General features: G+C 48.1%; 2 protein-coding genes across 3 annotated transcripts in view; both read left to right on the top strand.

The window, feature by feature from the left end:
* Positions 1-8,116: 8,116 nt before the first annotated feature.
* Positions 8,117-10,931, top strand: Gpr61 (G protein-coupled receptor 61). Of its 2 annotated transcripts, XR_004945205.1 has the most exons (2): positions 8,117-10,248; positions 10,870-10,931. XR_004945205.1 is itself a non-coding variant. In XM_036190084.1 (1 exon), exon 1 carries the CDS (start codon positions 8,658-8,660, stop codon positions 10,005-10,007), a length of 1,350 nt encoding a protein of 449 aa, XP_036045977.1. In that variant the 5' UTR covers positions 8,117-8,657; the 3' UTR covers positions 10,008-10,471. The 2 variants fall into 2 exon arrangements, 1 of the variants encoding a protein (XP_036045977.1); XM_036190084.1 differs by lacking the exon at positions 10,870-10,931 and having other exon boundaries at positions 8,117-10,471.
* Positions 10,932-13,927: 2,996 nt separating this feature from the next.
* Positions 13,928-17,268, top strand: part of Gnai3 (G protein subunit alpha i3) — a 39,461-nt gene continuing 36,120 nt past the window's right edge. Inside the window, exon 1 of the mRNA XM_036190085.1 lies at positions 13,928-14,195. Within this exon, the coding sequence (XP_036045978.1) occupies positions 14,078-14,195 (118 nt within the window). The 5' untranslated portion in view covers positions 13,928-14,077. The remainder of the gene's footprint in view (positions 14,196-17,268) is intronic.

Raw genomic sequence — 17,268 nt, 5'->3', positions numbered from 1 at the left:
AAAATCTTTGTTTCCTCATGGAGTCCTCCTCCTCCTCCCCTTCTTCTTTTTCTTCTTCCTCCTCTTCCTCTTCTTCCTCCTCCTCCTCCCCCTCCTCTTCCTCTCCCCCCTCCTCCTCCTTTGGCTCTGCACATCACTTTACCTCTCCCTTACAGTTTATAACCGCCCTTTTTGCAGCAAGAGGCCAGGTTTGCTCTGTCTTGGATCCCATTCCCCATAGGGCAGGGGCACAATACACATATGTTGGGTCAATTGGAACCTGCAGTTTGGGCTGTTGGGAGCAGAAACAGGGTGAGGAAGGGGTGCTATGGTACTTCAGGTGATGATAGGAGTATGCAGAATGGGGAGCCAGAGCCTGTACAATGAGGAGGAGGGGCAGTCTTGGCCTTCTTAACCTGATCAGAAAAAAAGAAGTCCTTTGTTGAAGAGTACAGCAATTGGAAGAAGGGTCTTGGAAATGAGGTGGGTTGATGGAGGGTGCCAGGGTCTTGGGAAGGACTCCAGGTTGCCCTGAGCCAGGTCTACACATTCTTAGTGACAGACTAGAACTGCGGGGAGGGGATAGAACCTAGAAGCTTGGGGTCTGGTTGACCCCTCCTTCACTCTCCAGCTGTGCAGCCTGGGGCAAATATGTCCACCTCTGGGTCTATTCATCCATAAGATCGCGCTAGACTCCTAGTATTCTCACTCTGTCAGCTTGCTCCCCAGGTCTCAACAGCAAAGCTAATCTCCCCAAAAGGACCAGAGCTTGTGGCCACAGGGGCAGGGGCCAGGGTGGGGGCCAAGTGGGGCTCTGTGTGTGTTGTGTGTCCTCCATAAGCTGTGATTTCACTTGAAGTAGTGCAGGTGAAGACAACACCGTGATTCAGAGCAAAAAGGAGCAATTAGCCAGGCCCCAGGGAAGGGTTTTGAGTGACCCTCTCCCTTTCCTCTTTCGTGCTTCCTGTCCTCTCCCATACCTGTTCCCATCGAGTGATGCTGAATCCTAGTAACTCAGCTCTGCTCCTTGGAGGATGTCACAGAACCTCTCTGAGCCTCCATCTCTGCATTTGGAGATATTAAAACTGACCCAGAAGACTGGGTGAGGAAACTGCTTGTATGAAAGGTCCACCAGCATAGTGCCCGCTTTCAGGCTGGAAAAGAACAGCTGGTACTCATTGTCCCCCAGGTCCCAGGGAAATGGTCAATGGTGCTTTGCACGGGGCTCTAGTGTGGGGTGAGGTCTATGGAGGGACAGGCTGATGCAGGTGTTGGTTGGGAGCTGCTGATAGAGAAGCAAGGCTCGAGGTGTTCTTGATTGCCACTGAGATGGCCGCTGGGCCCATAAACCTGTTTATTGTGTTGTTATGGAATCAGAGCTGTCTGCAGTTTTTCTTGGTGGGGGGGTCCAGGATTGAGACTGGCTGCTGGTTAGGAAGCAGACAGCATGACCAGGCCTCTTCATTCACAGTGGATGTTCCTGCCACTCTTTTGAGCCTGGTTCATCCGAGGCCCTCAGTTTCTAATCTGGTTGGGAAGGATTTATTTTTGGGTCCTTGTAACCTAGCAATGGGCTCACATGACCAGTGGCAGCTGCAGGCTGAATATACTGTTGGATCTCAGCTCCTGGCAGGGGGTGTGGGCCAGACTGTGGGGGAACAAAAGGAATGGGAAGGCTCTCACCTCTGCCCAGCCCTCTCAAATGGGGGTAGGGGGAGTTGGATGCCTAGGGAACGAATACCTTGGTGCTGATGCTTCTGGGTCTCTGGACAGCTAAGGCCTGAGCCACAGTGGAGAGGCCCCAGCTGAAAGCCTGCTCTTTGGGTGTCTGTGTTGGGATGTCTGATTGGGTGTCCAGTGGATGGAGATGGACACAGAGAGGACACAGTGCTGGCATGCTGGGGTGAGGCCAGACAGGAGCATGGGTGGCTTAAGAGGCACTCTGTATATAGTAATGAGATCTCAGGGACACTCCTGGTCCTTGCTGTGGCCCCCCAGCATTTTGCTCCCTCCCTTTATTTCCTGTTAAATTGTTAATATTCCTTAGAGAGAGAGAGAACACATGAAGCTCTGTGTGAATGGATTGATCAAGCTCTTTCCTGAGCAGATTTTGGTAGAAGGCAGGGGGGCCGGGAAGGACGAGAGGATACCACTGAGCAGGAAAGGCACTTCAAGGAGGTCCAGAAAACCACTTAACATTTACTGAGAAAGGATGCACAGCTAAGAGATAAATCTGCTCAGCTTCAAGGTTTCATCCTGGGCAGAAAAGGGTGGACGGGATGGACAGACCCTCTCAAGAGATGAGGGTGGGCAAAGACGGGGTAGGGCTCTGTTGAGTTCCCAAGGTCCCACCTGACCCTCACAAGAGACACGGCACTATGGGGAGGGGTCTTCCCCATCCTGTGACAGGGGTCCCAGGTGTGCCCACTGGAACAAAGGCTGCTGGTAGGGTTCAGAGGACCATGTCCAGTTTCCCTGCCTTGGTCTTCTCTCCTCCTCCATTGTGCTGGAGGGATCGAGCTGGCTGTAGCGGCTTAGACCTGTAATCTCAACATCCAGAAGGCTGAGGCAGGGAGATCACACATGGAAGGTTAGCCTAAGCTACAGTGCCAGGCATTTTCTCAAAAACAAATATAAAAACAAACAAACAACCCGAAATGAATGGATGAGAGTAAGGGTGTCAGGTCAAGCTACTCTGACCCTCACTGACTAGACCTCAAGAGGTAACAGCAGCCTCTTAACTGTTACTAGCCTTGTTGATGTCTGTTGCTCCAGCTTAGGCAGTTTCTTCCCCTGCCCTCCGGTCCTTTTCCCTCTCCCCGGAGCCAAGATGGCTTCCAGCATCTGGGAAGATGAGCTAGAACCTACCATCTCCTTCATACTCCTCTCCCCAGTTGCTTTTTAGTAGAGGCTCATGACCTTGCCCTTGACCCCACAACAGCTTATTGGCCAGCCATAATAACTGTACTAGCTCCCTGGGAAACATACTCTATCTGTATTATAGCCTCTGTATCCCCTTAGGGAGGGACACCGGGGAGTGAGGAGTTTTGCCTTTTTTACATATGGAAAAACTAATGCATAGCCAATTTGGAAGCTGAGGTCTTACTTCTGATCAGCAGTGTACAAGCAAAGATGAACCACAGTTTCCTGGCCTGTCTAGTGCCTTTTCTATATTTCTGTTACAGAGATCCTGTCTGCTCTAGCAGATCCTGTCTGTCTGCTCTAGCAGATCCTGTCTGCTCTAGCAGATCCTGTCTGCTCTAGCAGATCCTGTCTGCTCTGGATCCCCGGAAGGGATTCTGCGCCCTGTGTCGATCTGTGCTTTTTGCCTTGAATGTCGAATGGGGTTCCAGAGAGACCATGAGACTGGGGAAGACTGAGAAAACATTTTATCTTCACACAGGCTAGGGTTCCAATATTGGTTCTGGCTGTATTTAGCCTGGAGAAAGTCACTTCACCTCGTGCCCTGTTCTCCTCAGAGGTAATTTGTGCCTTAAACAGTGGTGTGAGGACTGAAGGTGTTAGAGGTCATAAGTCTGCCACTCATTAAGAATTCAGAGATAGAGACTGGTGGTAGCCGAGATTGTTTACCAGCTTTAGGGAGTCAGTTCTCTTGGGCAGCCTGGCTGGGGGAGGAGAGGGGGGGCACACCTTTAATCCCAGCATTTTGAGAGGCAGAGGTAGGAGGATCTCCGAGTTAGAGGCCAGCCTGGTCTACAGAGCAAGTTCCAGGGTGTTACACAGAGAAACTCTGTATCAGAAAAAAAAAGAAAAAGAAAAGAAAGAAAGAAAGAAGAAAACAAGTCAGCCTGTCCTTCTGAGTCTCTTAGGTGGGTAAGTCACTGGTTTTATGTGTTGTCTAGATCTAATAAACAATTCTAGAATTCCCTTGGAGCCAGAAGGAGGTGTTGAATATGCAAGTGACCCCCCCATGAGGCTCTGGGGGCAGCTCCTGATCTGATCCGAATTTCCTCTCCAGGCTTGCTAAGTGAGGTGTAGACTTGGAGCAATGTCCTCACCTCCAGAGTATGGATGCCTTGGGGCCCGAGGGTTGGCTCAGCAGTTAAGAGCACTTGTTGCTCTTAGTTCCCAGCATCCACATGGTGGCTCACAACCATCCATAATTCCAGTTTCAGAGGATCCAACATCCTCTTCTGACCGCCGTGGGCAGCACACAGGCGGTACATATACATATAAGCAGGCAAAACCACCATACACCCAAAACAAAGCTAAAAGAGAGAAAATACTGAGTTCATATTCTGTGGACATCACAAGCTGCCAGCCATTAAGCAAAGCACCTGACCTTGCTATCAGTCACTGGCAATGTTCTTCAGAGCTGGCAGGGGGCCAGACCCCATGTCTCCTTTCTTAGGGTTTGTCAGACAAGGTGACAGTCTGGGAGTGTCCAATGCAGACCAACCTGAGCTGTCCTGAGAGTCTGCCTTCACAGAGCAGAGGTGTGGATGTGTGGAAGGAAGTTTCAGGAGATACTAGATTCTCATCTCCATTAACTCTCACAGCGTTGTTCCAAATAAACATACAGTGTAAGAAAATAATAGAGTGCTTTGGATGGGGACGTACAACGTCACGATAGGCTCTTTGACTCCTCCTCAAATCCCACTGCTACCCCTTAATCTGTCTGCTATACAAATTTGTCACGTTCTGAACGAGTCAAACCATGAATCTGCCTCAGGAATCTCAGCTCTCCAAAGGCCTAGCCTTGCAGTTCCGACTGTACATGGACCTACCTGCCCACTACAGAAGCACCTTGGTTCTGGTATCATACAGAACCATGCAATAAATAAGGCTGTCAGAAACCTCAAGGATCATCTACCCTATAAACCTATTGAACAGATAAGAAACAAAGGCCAAATGGAAATGACTTGCCCAAGGTAACTCAGCTAGTAATTGCCCAGGACTTTTTCTTTATCAGGACGATTGGGAGGGTTTCCCCTTCCTGTTTGCCATGAGCTGGCTCCTGGAAGCTTTTGAGATGCATTCCAGAATCCTGAGAGAAATATGAGGGGATGGAGCTTCCTGAGCACTCTGCCTGGGAGCCCTGAGGCCCAGCTGTTTGCTCCAGAAAGTGGCTCTAAGGGGCTGGTGGAAAGCAGGAGGTCACTAGGACCCAGAAGCTCTCTGAGCATCCTGCTCTGCTGGCTGCCTCTCTCCGCTCACTGCAGTGGTTCAGGCTTCAGCAGCCTTGGAAAAGCATCAGCTGAGAGGAGCTATCACATAGGAGCTGGGAGATGCTCAGCAAAGGTAGGAGTTGCCGACTAGACCAGGAATGGGGGCCAGACCCAGGGCCTCACCTTACTGAAGGGTAGCATTCCTAGGGGCAGCCTACCCTGTTGTATGGTGGGCAGTTCTGTCAGAGGATGGGCTCCCAGGTGTCCCAAAGGTAGTACTGGGGTGTGGGCATCTTGAAAGCCTAGAAATGGGAGATTGATCATCTCCTACTGGTAAGAGTAACTACAGCCTGCAACAGACAGCATTCTGTCTGCCTTGCTCTGTGTCATAGAGGCAGGTCCCCACATCCTAGGAATAGGCCCTTCAGCATTCCAGGATGATGGGCATCTGAGTCCTGGGCGTGGGCAGCTCGGCTAGGGAGAGGTGTTGAAGGTCCCTGGAAATCTCCCCTGGCCTAAGAGGGCCATATTCTCTCCTGAAGGCAGGCCCAGTGCTGATCCTTGGCACAGAAGCTCTGGATGTGAGAAACAGGTACATATGAATCCCAACAACACCTCTGTGGCCTTGGGCTAGGCATGTGTGCATATCCTACATCCTGAAATGAGGATCTCTGTCATTTGATCATGGGCCTGCCAGAGACCAGACAGACCTCAGACCCTCGAGTGGCAGAGCCTTCCAGGTCCTGAAAGGTCTTGGAGGTGATGCTGAAGGAAGAAGTGGGAGGATGCGAGCATCTGTTGAGGTAGAAAGCGTGCTGACATGAGTTAGGAGTGGAGTCAGACTCCTTGGATTCCCCTGTGAAGCCATTACACCACCGCCCTCCCTTCCATAACCTCCTATCAATGAAAGAGTACCAAGTAGCCAAGTATATTGGTCTGTCTGTTATGAGGTAAATTGGAATCCTGGAATTTCTACAGAAGTCACTGTAGAAATGTTGACAAGCCTGGAGGGGAGGGGGCTTAAGAAAGAAAAATGCCCAGTGCTTTCTTGCCCAAGGCTTCATCATGGCTGCAGAGCATCCCGACGTGTCCATGTGTCCACAGGAAAACCATGTCCGCTCTTATCAGTCAGGGACTGTAGCTAGGTCTTGCTGGATTGGTATATCCTGCTATCCATCTACAAATAGTGGATTCTTTCTCCTTTAGGTAACACATCTTTTAGACCCCACTCCCAGGTAGAATGGATATGGGGAGTAAAGGGCAAAGAAGCATCCTCTAGGGTTTCTTTCAGGCTTTTTCCCCCGCTGGTAGACTGCCTTATGAGAATCTGACATCTCCCTGGAGAGAGGCAAATCTCTAGGCAGTTGTCCAAAGTTAGGGAAGCCGAAAATCCAGGAGCCTGGGCTATCCTCTTCAGAAGAGAATCCCCTGGCTGGCACACAGATGACTGACTGAATATTTCGGGAATTTGTACTCTGGGGCCAGGATTCAATGAACCAATTTGAGTCTGACTCAACTCACAAGGATTGCACTGAACACCTAATGCATGAATGGCACGTGAGAAGTTGGATTAGTGTGAGGTTTATGGTACCACCCCAGACCTATGGTGATTGTAAAGTAACTTTGAGAGAAGTGAGGCTCTGGCAGGCTGTGGGTTCTCCTCACTGCAATTATAGAACTAATAAGTTTGGTTTTATGTGGAGCAACCGCCAGGTGCTCCCCATCCCAGGAACTCACAGAGTAGTAAAATGCTCTATGTAGGGAGCTGGATGGTTTTCTAGTCTAATCCTCCCATTTTACAGTTGCAGAAAGTGTGGCCCAGAAAACTTTTAACTTGTTTACAGAATGGCCATCAGATTTCCCATCTCTGCGGCTTGTCTTAAGGCCGTGTAACTCAGTGTACTTTATATATATATATCCCCTGCGGACAACCTATTTCAATTATGTACAAACTTAATGTGAATAATGATACATAAAACAGATGCAACCTGTCACTTGCTCAGGAGATATGGGAGGTGCTGATTTAGTCTGATCTTCTCTCTTCTATGTGTACCTAATTCTATAATCAAAGTCCTCTACCTGCCCCCAACACTTTTTCCCGTGGGCATTCACTCTCTCACCCTTTGTTCTGTGGCCATGGGAGGAGGCCAGAACCAAAAGGGCTTCAGGGTTCGCTGCTCTTCTTCCACCAGCCAGGACACAGCAGCAGCCATCCCACGAAGCCGAAGAGCAGGTAGTTGAACCAGGGCTGTGGTGGAGCACTCCTTTAATCCCAGCACTTAAGAGGCAGAGGAAGGCAAATCTCTGAGTTCGAGGCCAGGCTGGTCTACAGAGTGAGTTCCAGGACAGCCAGGGCTACACAGAGAAACCCTGTCTCAAAAACAGAACAAACGAACACACAAACGAAAGAGTAGGTAGGGAAGGACAGCTTTCAAATGGCATGTGCCCTCTGGCCTTGGGCGCTCAGGAGCAGATGAGCTGGCGTACCTTGCACCTGGGCACTCTGCCTTCACTGCAGCCTTCTCATTATTCCCAGACCGGCAGCTCTTTGACGACAGCACCGTTGTCCCTTATAGGTGATAGCCTTTGAGTGACGAGGGACATGAGGGTCTGTTCACCTTCAACAATGATGTACTGAACACCTAGATTCTAGTCCCTGTGGAGGCTACTTTCCTGCAAAGAAAAGCAGAGTAGGCAAAAGAACTGTCCCTGGAGCCAGACTGCCTTAACTTGTCTCTCCTGTGTTGTGTGGCTTTGGGTTCTCTAGGCTGCGGGTCTATCTGTGGAGATCATTCTCTCTCAGAGGATTGTGTGAGGATGAAAATGAGTTGATGAGCAGGGAGTGCATAGGACAGGGCCTGGCATGGGCAGAGCACCATGTAAACATTATTCCATGTGATTAGTGTTGCTATTAAGCAACCAAACCAGACCCAGTGAACAGTTATGAAATAGGTGTTATTCCTTCCTTTAACAGATGCCTTCATGAGGAAAACTGGAGTCCAGAAGAGTTGCAGAGTGAGTAATGCCCAGACCTGGAACTAGAAGCTGAATCTTATTCTCCTACTCCCCATTCTGATGAAAAATCAGAAAATTCACACAAGCTACCCTAAAGCCAGGGCACTGTCCTAGAGCTCAGCAGGACCCTGGAGAAGGGAGACAAAGGATTTAGAATTGCCCTCAAAAGGGAAGAAAAGCATGGAGAACTAGAAAAGGAGTGGGAACAGAGGTGCCAGAGACCACTTGGAAGGTGGCATACAGCAAGTATGTGAGGATCAGTCCCTTGCCTGTCGGCATCACCAGGGCTGACTCTGGGGCTACCTCCCGACAGAAACTGGACATGAGCTCCTGAGTTCAGAGCTGCCTGGCCCGGCACTACCACAGAGGAGCCCAGCTTGGAAGGCTGGTGATAAGGGCCTGCCTACAGGCTCCTGTGGAAGGCCCCCAACGAAATCGGGAAGCCTAGGCCTGGGCTTTACATCCCAGGGCTGTGGAGTAGGATGGGGGATGGGCCTGTAACAGGAAGTGCCCTGGGTGTCCTCTTTCGGCCCCATGGAGTCCTCACCCGTTCCCCAGTCATCAGGAAACTTGTCTACTTTGGGAAGAGCCCTTCAAACCCCAGGTCCCTCTACTGCCAGCGGGGTCCCAGAGTTGGGACTTCAGGACGTGGCTTCAGAATCTGTGGCCCTCTTCTTCATGCTCCTGTTGGACCTTACTGCTGTGGCCGGCAATGCTGCGGTGATGGCTGTGATTGCCAAAACACCTGCCCTCCGAAAATTTGTTTTTGTCTTCCATCTCTGTCTGGTGGACCTGCTGGCTGCTCTGACCCTCATGCCCTTGGCCATGCTGTCCAGCTCCGCCCTCTTTGACCACGCGCTCTTTGGGGAGGTGGCCTGCCGCCTCTACTTGTTCCTGAGCGTTTGCTTTGTTAGCCTGGCCATCCTTTCGGTGTCTGCCATTAACGTGGAACGCTACTATTATGTGGTCCACCCCATGCGCTACGAGGTACGCATGACCCTGGGCCTGGTGGCCTCCGTGCTGGTGGGCGTGTGGATAAAGGCCCTGGCCATGGCTTCTGTGCCGGTGCTGGGGAGGGTCTCCTGGGAGGAAGGAGCTCCCAGTGTCAACCCAGGCTGTTCTCTCCAATGGAGCCATAGTGCCTACTGCCAGCTTTTCGTGGTGGTCTTTGCCGTCCTTTACTTCTTGCTGCCCTTGATCCTGATCTTCGTGGTCTATTGCAGCATGTTCCGAGTGGCTCGTGTGGCTGCCATGCAACACGGGCCACTGCCCACGTGGATGGAGACCCCCCGGCAGCGCTCCGAGTCTCTCAGCAGCCGGTCCACTATGGTCACCAGCTCCGGGGCTCACCAGACTACTCCACATCGGACGTTTGGGGGTGGGAAGGCAGCAGTGGTCCTCCTGGCTGTAGGGGGACAGTTCCTGCTCTGTTGGTTACCCTACTTCTCTTTCCATCTCTACGTTGCCCTGAGCGCTCAGCCCATTTCCACGGGACAGGTGGAGAACGTGGTGACCTGGATTGGTTACTTCTGCTTCACGTCCAATCCTTTTTTCTATGGATGTCTCAACCGGCAGATCCGGGGCGAGCTGAGCAAACAGTTCGTCTGCTTCTTCAAGGCAGCTCCAGAGGAGGAGCTGAGGCTGCCTAGCCGGGAGGGCTCCATTGAGGAGAATTTCCTGCAGTTCCTCCAGGGGACTTCTGAGAACTGGGTGTCCAGGCCCCTACCCAGCCCCAAGCAGGAGCCACCACCTGCTGTTGACTTTCGAATCCCAGGCCAGATTGCTGAGGAGACCTCGGAGTTCCTGGAGCAGCAACTCACCAGCGACATCATCATGTCCGACAGCTACCTCCGTCCTGCCGCCTCACAGAAGGGGGAGTCATGATGGACACTTGGAGGGAGATAAAGCTTGGGGCTGGTTTATGATCTTAAAGACTGTCTTTTCCAGCTGCTGGGGTTTGGGCTGGGGTCTCTGGACTTAGCTTTTGCTTGGTGTTTCCTGGGTCAGGACCGGAGTCAACAGGATGGACATGTGGCAAAAGCCTTGGACTTGGCTATGATCTTTGACTATTGGGGGAGGGAACCTGGGTATGGTGAGGCCACGATGAGAGAAAAGGGTCACAAAGGTGAGGCGGAGCCTTTCTACCAGTGAACTTTTCATGCCTCAGGAAACAGGGAAACTCCCTCAGGGTAGGCATGGGGCAGCAGGCCAGGAGCAGGGCTATTCTGGGGACCACTGAGGTTTACTTCTTTCTGGTGTAATAGTCCAGGGTAACATTTACATTGAAACAAGGTAAGGAAATAGCCCACATCTTCTCATTTGCTTACTAGGTTAAAAAAAAAAAAAAAGGACAAAACTGTAGCCAAGTGTTACCATGAGTTCATAGATTCCTTTTTAAAAGTTAATGTCTACGATTTCTCTTAAAGTGAGTAGACCAGTGGGGTGAAGTCTTCCTGGGATTGGGCCAGCAGCAAGGAAAAACTGCAGGAAGGGTAGTGGAGGAGAAGACAGGAACACTCTGCAGCTCTCTCTCCTCTGCATGTAGGAGGTCAAGTGCGGAGATCTCAGCAGAGACAAACATGAGACAGGCTGCCCCTTTCCTCCCTGTCTCTTGAGTAACTAACAGAATAAGTGGGGGTCAGAGAGCTGAGGGTGGGGGTTAGCCTTTGAATTGGTAACATGGCTGGATACAGAAAGGCCAGGTAAGTTACTCTGATCAATAATACTGCCAATCTTTTCTTTCCAGGACTGGCCTCCCCGATCTCTCTCCTCATGGCAGTGACCCACTTCCAGCCCCCTGGACAATCGGGTACAGGAAGGAGACTAAGGTCGGGCAAGGGGAAGGGTGGGGCTTCCATAGTCCGTGAAATGCCTCCCTGTTCTCGTTCATTGCTCTCAAAATCAGCTTCTGTGATAAAGACTTAATACCTGTAGCTCTAGGTTGGAGAGAGGGCAGAGAGTTGGGCTTTGGTGTTTATTGATTAAGACTATTGCAACCATATTGGTTAGTATCAGCAATGGTATTTTCAATGGAGAGGGATTCATTACAAGCTGGACAGGTTACCTATCTGGGACCTCCTGTCCATTCCACTGAGTTGACTACCAAAGCGTCAAGGCAGAACCGGGGGTGATGTGATCTATACCTGAACAAATTTCTGGTTCATTGAACAACACAGGGGGGAAGTGTATTGGGGTGGAGTAGTTTCCCCTTTGGACAACTAATACATTTTATGATAAAAGTTATATTGATATTAACACTGATTCCTTCAGTTCTATTCAATGCATAAATAGTTGAATGCCAACACTTTCTGGGACACATACAGATGATGTGTGGTCTCTGCCTTCAAGGAGCTCATAGTCTAACTTGATCAGATATTTGTATTTTTGTAGAGCATGTAGGGCTGATTAAGTAATACAGTATGGAGACTAGATCCATGGTTCTATCTCCTGAGAGTTCACTGAAGTGATGCATAAAGCCTCCTTGCGGATTGTGACAAGTGTGGGGGTGTAAACAAAACTCTCTAGTGAAGAAAATAACCTGCTAAATAAAACATGGCCAACAGCTTTTTCCCCTTTTGGATTAGGTAAATTTCCAGGTTTCTGTCTTCCTATCTTTTGTGTATTCTTCTAGTCTAGTGCCTATTACACTGAGGAAACCCCTTAGAAGGTATACACAGCAAGGAGAGTCCTTTCATCCTGAAAACCATTTCCCCCTCTTTCCTGAAATAAACTTATGCTGAGAAATCTCCTTCCTATTGTATCCTAAGGGAAAATTTTCATATACTATTAATCCACCAATCAGCTAGTAGACCCAGAAACTGCCAGAAGATGGCAGTGTGAGCCCAGTAGAAATAGGAAAGGCCTGAATGGGCGTGTGTATGTGTGTGTGGTGTGTGTGTGTGTGTGTGTGTGTGTGTGTGTGTGTGTGTGTTGAACATTGCTTGGCAGCCATTTTGTTAACTTTTTTTTTTTTTTTTTTTTTTTTACTTTGCTTTCCAATCCTTCACATAAAAGGAAGATTTAAGTGCAATGATAGTTCTAATTCATACTGAAATAACCTGACACTGAGATCTTGCTGCCATTAACTAGTAAGTTAGGCATATAATTATTTGCTTGCCTTTCCCCCCCACTGGCTGTATGGAACAGATAATAAAGGAAATAAAACTTTCCTTTTTATTATGCAGATAACTTTCTCCACAACTTTTGCTATAACTACTTTCCAGGAATTTTCCAGTCACCAAGATGTATTGGTAAAGTCCAATATACAATCCTTAGCTCTTGAAAGGTGTTCCTGGAGCAACAGGATGAGACCATCATCCTGTCAGTTACTGTTGCCTACATCCTGGTTGGTATTGAGGTGATGGCCATCCTAGATTAAAACAAAAACAAAACCCAAAACCTTAGACTTTCTGTTGTCAGGTGTCCCCAAGCAATACCTTCTAGAGGCCTGGTAGATAAAGTTAAAATCAGGTAAATGTACTTACTGTGTGGATGCGGGAAAGCTGCTTAATTTCTCTGAGCCTATTTCCTCATCTGTGACAATGGGGATCAATATTACCTACCTCACAGGGTTGTTGTGAGGATTAAGCGATGAGACATGGCAGCGCCTAGTCATACCTGGCAAATCGGTATTCAATAACTGCTGTGTTTCCCCTTTCCTTCTGCCCTCCGCCCCAAGTGGGCATAGGGGAAAAGCAGCCTCTTTCTTTCTGATGGTCATTTGGAAATGATTGGGAGAGTTTCCAGACTTGGATTGATAAGCATTATGGTGAAGTGGATGAGGTTAATCTCCTAATTAAATGGTTCTAATTAATTTTCACTGTATAGACCTTTCTGTTGGGGATTTGTACTTAAAGTTTAGCTTCTACTAGAGAAATACATTTTAAATTCCAGGGAAAGGCTTCAATGGCTGCAAAAAATGTGTCCTTTCCTAAAAGTGGTGAGAGTCACTGTGGGACTATTTGGCAGCAAAGATATTTTAGGATTACCTTTACAAGGTTATGATTTATTTACAAATCTTCAGGCTATACTAGAGAGACAACTTTTACTAAACTTCCCTTTTTCTGTGGTCATCATATAGGAACTCTCGTTAAAGAAGGATGCACTGGTTTGCTTCTGGGCATGGGACTAAGTAGAGCCCTTGGTTTATATTGGAGAAAGGGAAGCCTGGAAATGTTGAGTGAATTACATGTTTTCCATGTTCTATTATTTGCCAGAAGTCGAGTGATCCTTTGCCAACATAGGAGTGCCAGGCAAATGTACAGCTCACAGAAATTCATGCGTTGTAGCAGAAGGACTAAGATCTACTTAAGAGCAGGAGGAAGCCTACTCCTAGGCATCATGGGTGTAGGTTCAGGCACTGATGGAACCCAGGCTGGGCAGTGTGTCCCATTTCAAAGATCAGACCGGGACAACTTTGGCTAAAGTATCCACCACTCGGCTTTGGGCAGAAATTCGGGCTCTGCAATCACAGATCGAAAGGGTTTTTCTGGCCAGGGAGACTTTTCCCAGGTTACATTTCCAGAGGGCTGTACGCTCTTATTTAGGAATCCGGTCCTCACCACCAAACCTTCTGGGCGACCTCAAGAGGACACCGCGAGCTGGAAGTCCCTCTTTTCTACACTTATCTAAGCCCAAGAGCCCAAGAAGTAAACGACTATTAAGGCTGGGAGGTGCGGAGCGACGGATCTCCACCACTCCACGGGAACAGCCAGTCTCGGAGACTTCCGCTGTCCGCACCCCTTTCGCTTCCCACCGCCACAGCGCTCTAAGTGGTAACGGCCGCTGGGCGTCGCCGGAAGTGTCGTAAACAGCAGATATCCGGTTCTTCCGGGCGCTCGGGGAGCTGACGGAGAAGGCCACCGCCCAGCCGAAGACGCGTCTCAGCCGGCGTAGTCGTGGTTCCCGCGGTGTGTGAGTGAGCCCGGGCCCGGTCCCCCTCTCCCGCCGCCGCCATGGGCTGCACGTTGAGCGCCGAGGACAAGGCGGCGGTGGAACGGAGCAAGATGATTGACCGCAACTTGCGGGAGGACGGGGAGAAAGCGGCCAAAGAAGTGAAGCTGCTGCTTCTCGGTGAGGGGCTGGGGGCGGAGCTGGAGTGCTAGATTCCCGAGCGAGAGCCGGGCCCCGGGAGCAGGCTGAGCCGGTGGGGGTCTGGCTAGGCCGGCGGCAAGGACCCCAGAGGGACCGGGAAGGGGGATGCCCGGCGCGGGGCGGGGTCTGGGCTCGGTGATTGAGGCCCCGGAAGGCGTGGGGATTTCAGGTTGGAGAGGGTGTAACCGGACTGGGATGGTGCTTAGCAGAGTTTGGGAGTTGGAGGCTGTGTTGAGAATCCGGGAAAGGCCCGTAAAGGGAGGGACCGATATTAGGGAAGATTTCACATCGGGTTGGAACGAGTTGAGGAGGATAGTGTATGGTGTCAGGTGGGCCTGTCCGGGGTTTGTGTGAGTTTGGTACTTGATGGCAGGATAAAGCCGGAAGGATTGTGTGATTGGAGAAGCTGGGACAGAGGGGTCACATAAAGAACCTGCTGTTTGTAAAAGAGCGCACGTATTTTTTTGTCCTGTTAGGTGGATGGTCCGGGCACGTCAAGGGGGAGGCGGGTGAAGTAAGTGAGAAGTTCTTAGGTATAAACGAAAAGAACTTGGGTGCAGAGGCCGGCTGTACTTTTTCAACTTTTCCTATCTTTTTTTTTTTTTTTTTTCCTCATGAGGTTTTGTAACTCCTGTTTTTATTAAAGGGATAGGAATGGTGTAAGCTGAAAAAATTGAAAGGATGCAGTCTTGAGGTTTGTGATAAGAGGACTAATGGGCAGTAGATTACAGTGGGGACGTTCTAGGAATGATGTGCGTTGGGAATTAGAATAGGATAATGTATGGGATGGGGGCATATTTACTATAAAAATTGTGGTAAATTGAGGGGAGTTGTTTTTTATTGGGGTTTTTAAAAATAAAAATATTAGATTCCAGACTACAGCATGCTGCTTTATACTCAAGTGGTTTTTATATATAACCAGACATGTTTTAGTTAGGATAATTTAGTTGTAAACTTTGATAGGCCCAATAAATCACATAAAATTCTCTGGTATTAGCTTACCAATAAATCCAGCCACATTCATTATTCATATTTTTGAGGAATCTGTTAGATGAGACTGTGTACAAGTCACAGGTTCAGTCAGCAGCAGAACTTTTAGATAAATTGAGTTCTGAGGAGTCACAGTAGAGTACTGATTTCACTTTGTGAAGCGCCAGAGGACAGACACAACCACCATAATCTCAGACTTCCTTGGTGCTTTAAGATGTGCTGGGTGCTTGTTTCTATGTTGTGGAAGCTCTAAGTGACAGCCCGGCTATAAAGAAAAGGGTAAGCAATGGAACTTGAGCTTCAGAAGATAGGAAGTCAAATCATAGCTCTAGACGGCCAGTGTCTATGTAACAGATACCTAAGTATTTACTGTTAACCGGCCAGCTCCCTCAAGCTCATGGTGAACGTTGGTTCACGGGGACCTTTCAGAAGTGTGATATAAAACACCACCCTTGCTAGCTTTCTCCCTTGCCTTAATTTTTGTGTTTTGTGACAATATTACTACGTAGCCTTGGTGGGTCTCCAGTTCTCCATCCTCCTGCATCAACTTCCCCAGTGCTGGGATTACAGCTTGTATCACTGTACCAGTGACATTAGCATTTTTCCCTTTTTAAAAAATGATTTACTTATTTTTATCTCATATGCATTGATGTTTGGCCTGCGTGTATGTCAGTATGAGGGTGTCATCCTCCGGAACTGGAGTTACAGACAGTTGTCAGCTGCCATGTGGGTGCTTGGACTTGAACTCCGGTTCTTTGGAAGAACAGTCAACGGTCTTAACCACTCAACCATCTCTTCAGCCCTCGATGTTAGCATTTTCTGTATTGATCTTAAAGATCTTCTGTGACTTTGTTTCTTTGGAGGTGGGGGGCGCTGAAGAACGAACCCAAAGCCTTGCGCTTGCCTTGCTCTACCACTGAGCCAAATCCCTAATCCTGTGATTTGGTTTCTATTGACCATTGAAAAACTTGGGCAAGCAGAACTATCCAAGCATCTGTAAAAATCTTTATTCAGGGCCTTTAATTAAAATTATTAAACACACCATAGCTTAGAGGATTTGAAAAGTTTAAGTAACAGTCAGCTTTTTATTTATTTATTTAGCATGTTTTATTTTGAGACAGAATCTTGGTCTCGACATTCATGAGATCCTGTAGCTAAGACGTGTACCACATCATGAAATTTATTTTTCTTTCAGGATTTTTTTTTTTTTTTTTTTTTTTTTTTTTTAACAGCAGTATCTTGAGCAAATTAAACCAGTAAGTTGAAGTAGGCTGAGAAGCATCTGGTCTTAACCTGACTTGTGTCATAATGCATATGTGAGGTTAAAATGATCTTTCATGGGGCTGGAGAGATGGCTCAACAGTTAAGAACACTTGCTGTTCTTACCGAGGACCCGGATTAGGTCTCAGTACCCACATGGCAGCTCACAACTGTCTATAGGCATGTACATGGTACAAATTACATACATGCAGATTAAATACTTAGACATAAAATTGACAAATCTAAAAACCTAAAAAAAGATCTTTCATGATATTTCTCTAAGTAAAATTTGCCTGTATTGTGTATAAAAATCACCTATATGGTATTCCAGTTATCTCTCTCCCCCACCCCCCATTTTTTGGGCTACAGAAAGTTTTCCTTTGGTATATGTAAGCCATTTTTACTTCAACACTGTGAGACTATTCAGTTCAGTTTAAATTGAAATCTACTTCTCTTGTCTTTCCTGGTTTGAATATTTTCTTTCTTATGTGACCATAATTATGTGTAGTGTTTGCAGCATGGAATTTGAAGTCAGAATGCTTCAAATTCTAATTCATGTTACAAGCTGTAACCTTAGGAAAGTAATTTCCATTTGCCTCAATCTCTTTACTTTTAAAGTATGGAAAGTAGAGATCCTACTGGAGAGAATTGCTGGCAGGATTAAATATGGTAATATAAATCCAAACATATCCAGAGAATATTAACTGTTTATAATGTTAAAAGTCAGTGTTATAGATTAAAAGTACTATAGAAGTTTGAATTAATAAGTTAGTATAGGCTTCATTACTAACTAAGGAAGACT

The sequence above is a fragment of the Onychomys torridus genome, chromosome 6 (genome assembly GCF_903995425.1).
Source record: "Onychomys torridus chromosome 6, mOncTor1.1, whole genome shotgun sequence".
Taxonomy (NCBI): Eukaryota; Metazoa; Chordata; class Mammalia; order Rodentia; family Cricetidae; genus Onychomys; species Onychomys torridus.
This window is presented reverse-complemented; position numbering and strand designations above follow the sequence as displayed.

Bases quoted from the DNA above. Each gene is read 5' to 3' on its own strand.
- Gpr61 (XM_036190084.1), top strand. From the start codon at position 8,658: ATGGAGTCCTCACCCGTTCCCCAGTCATCAGGAAACTTGTCTACTTTG.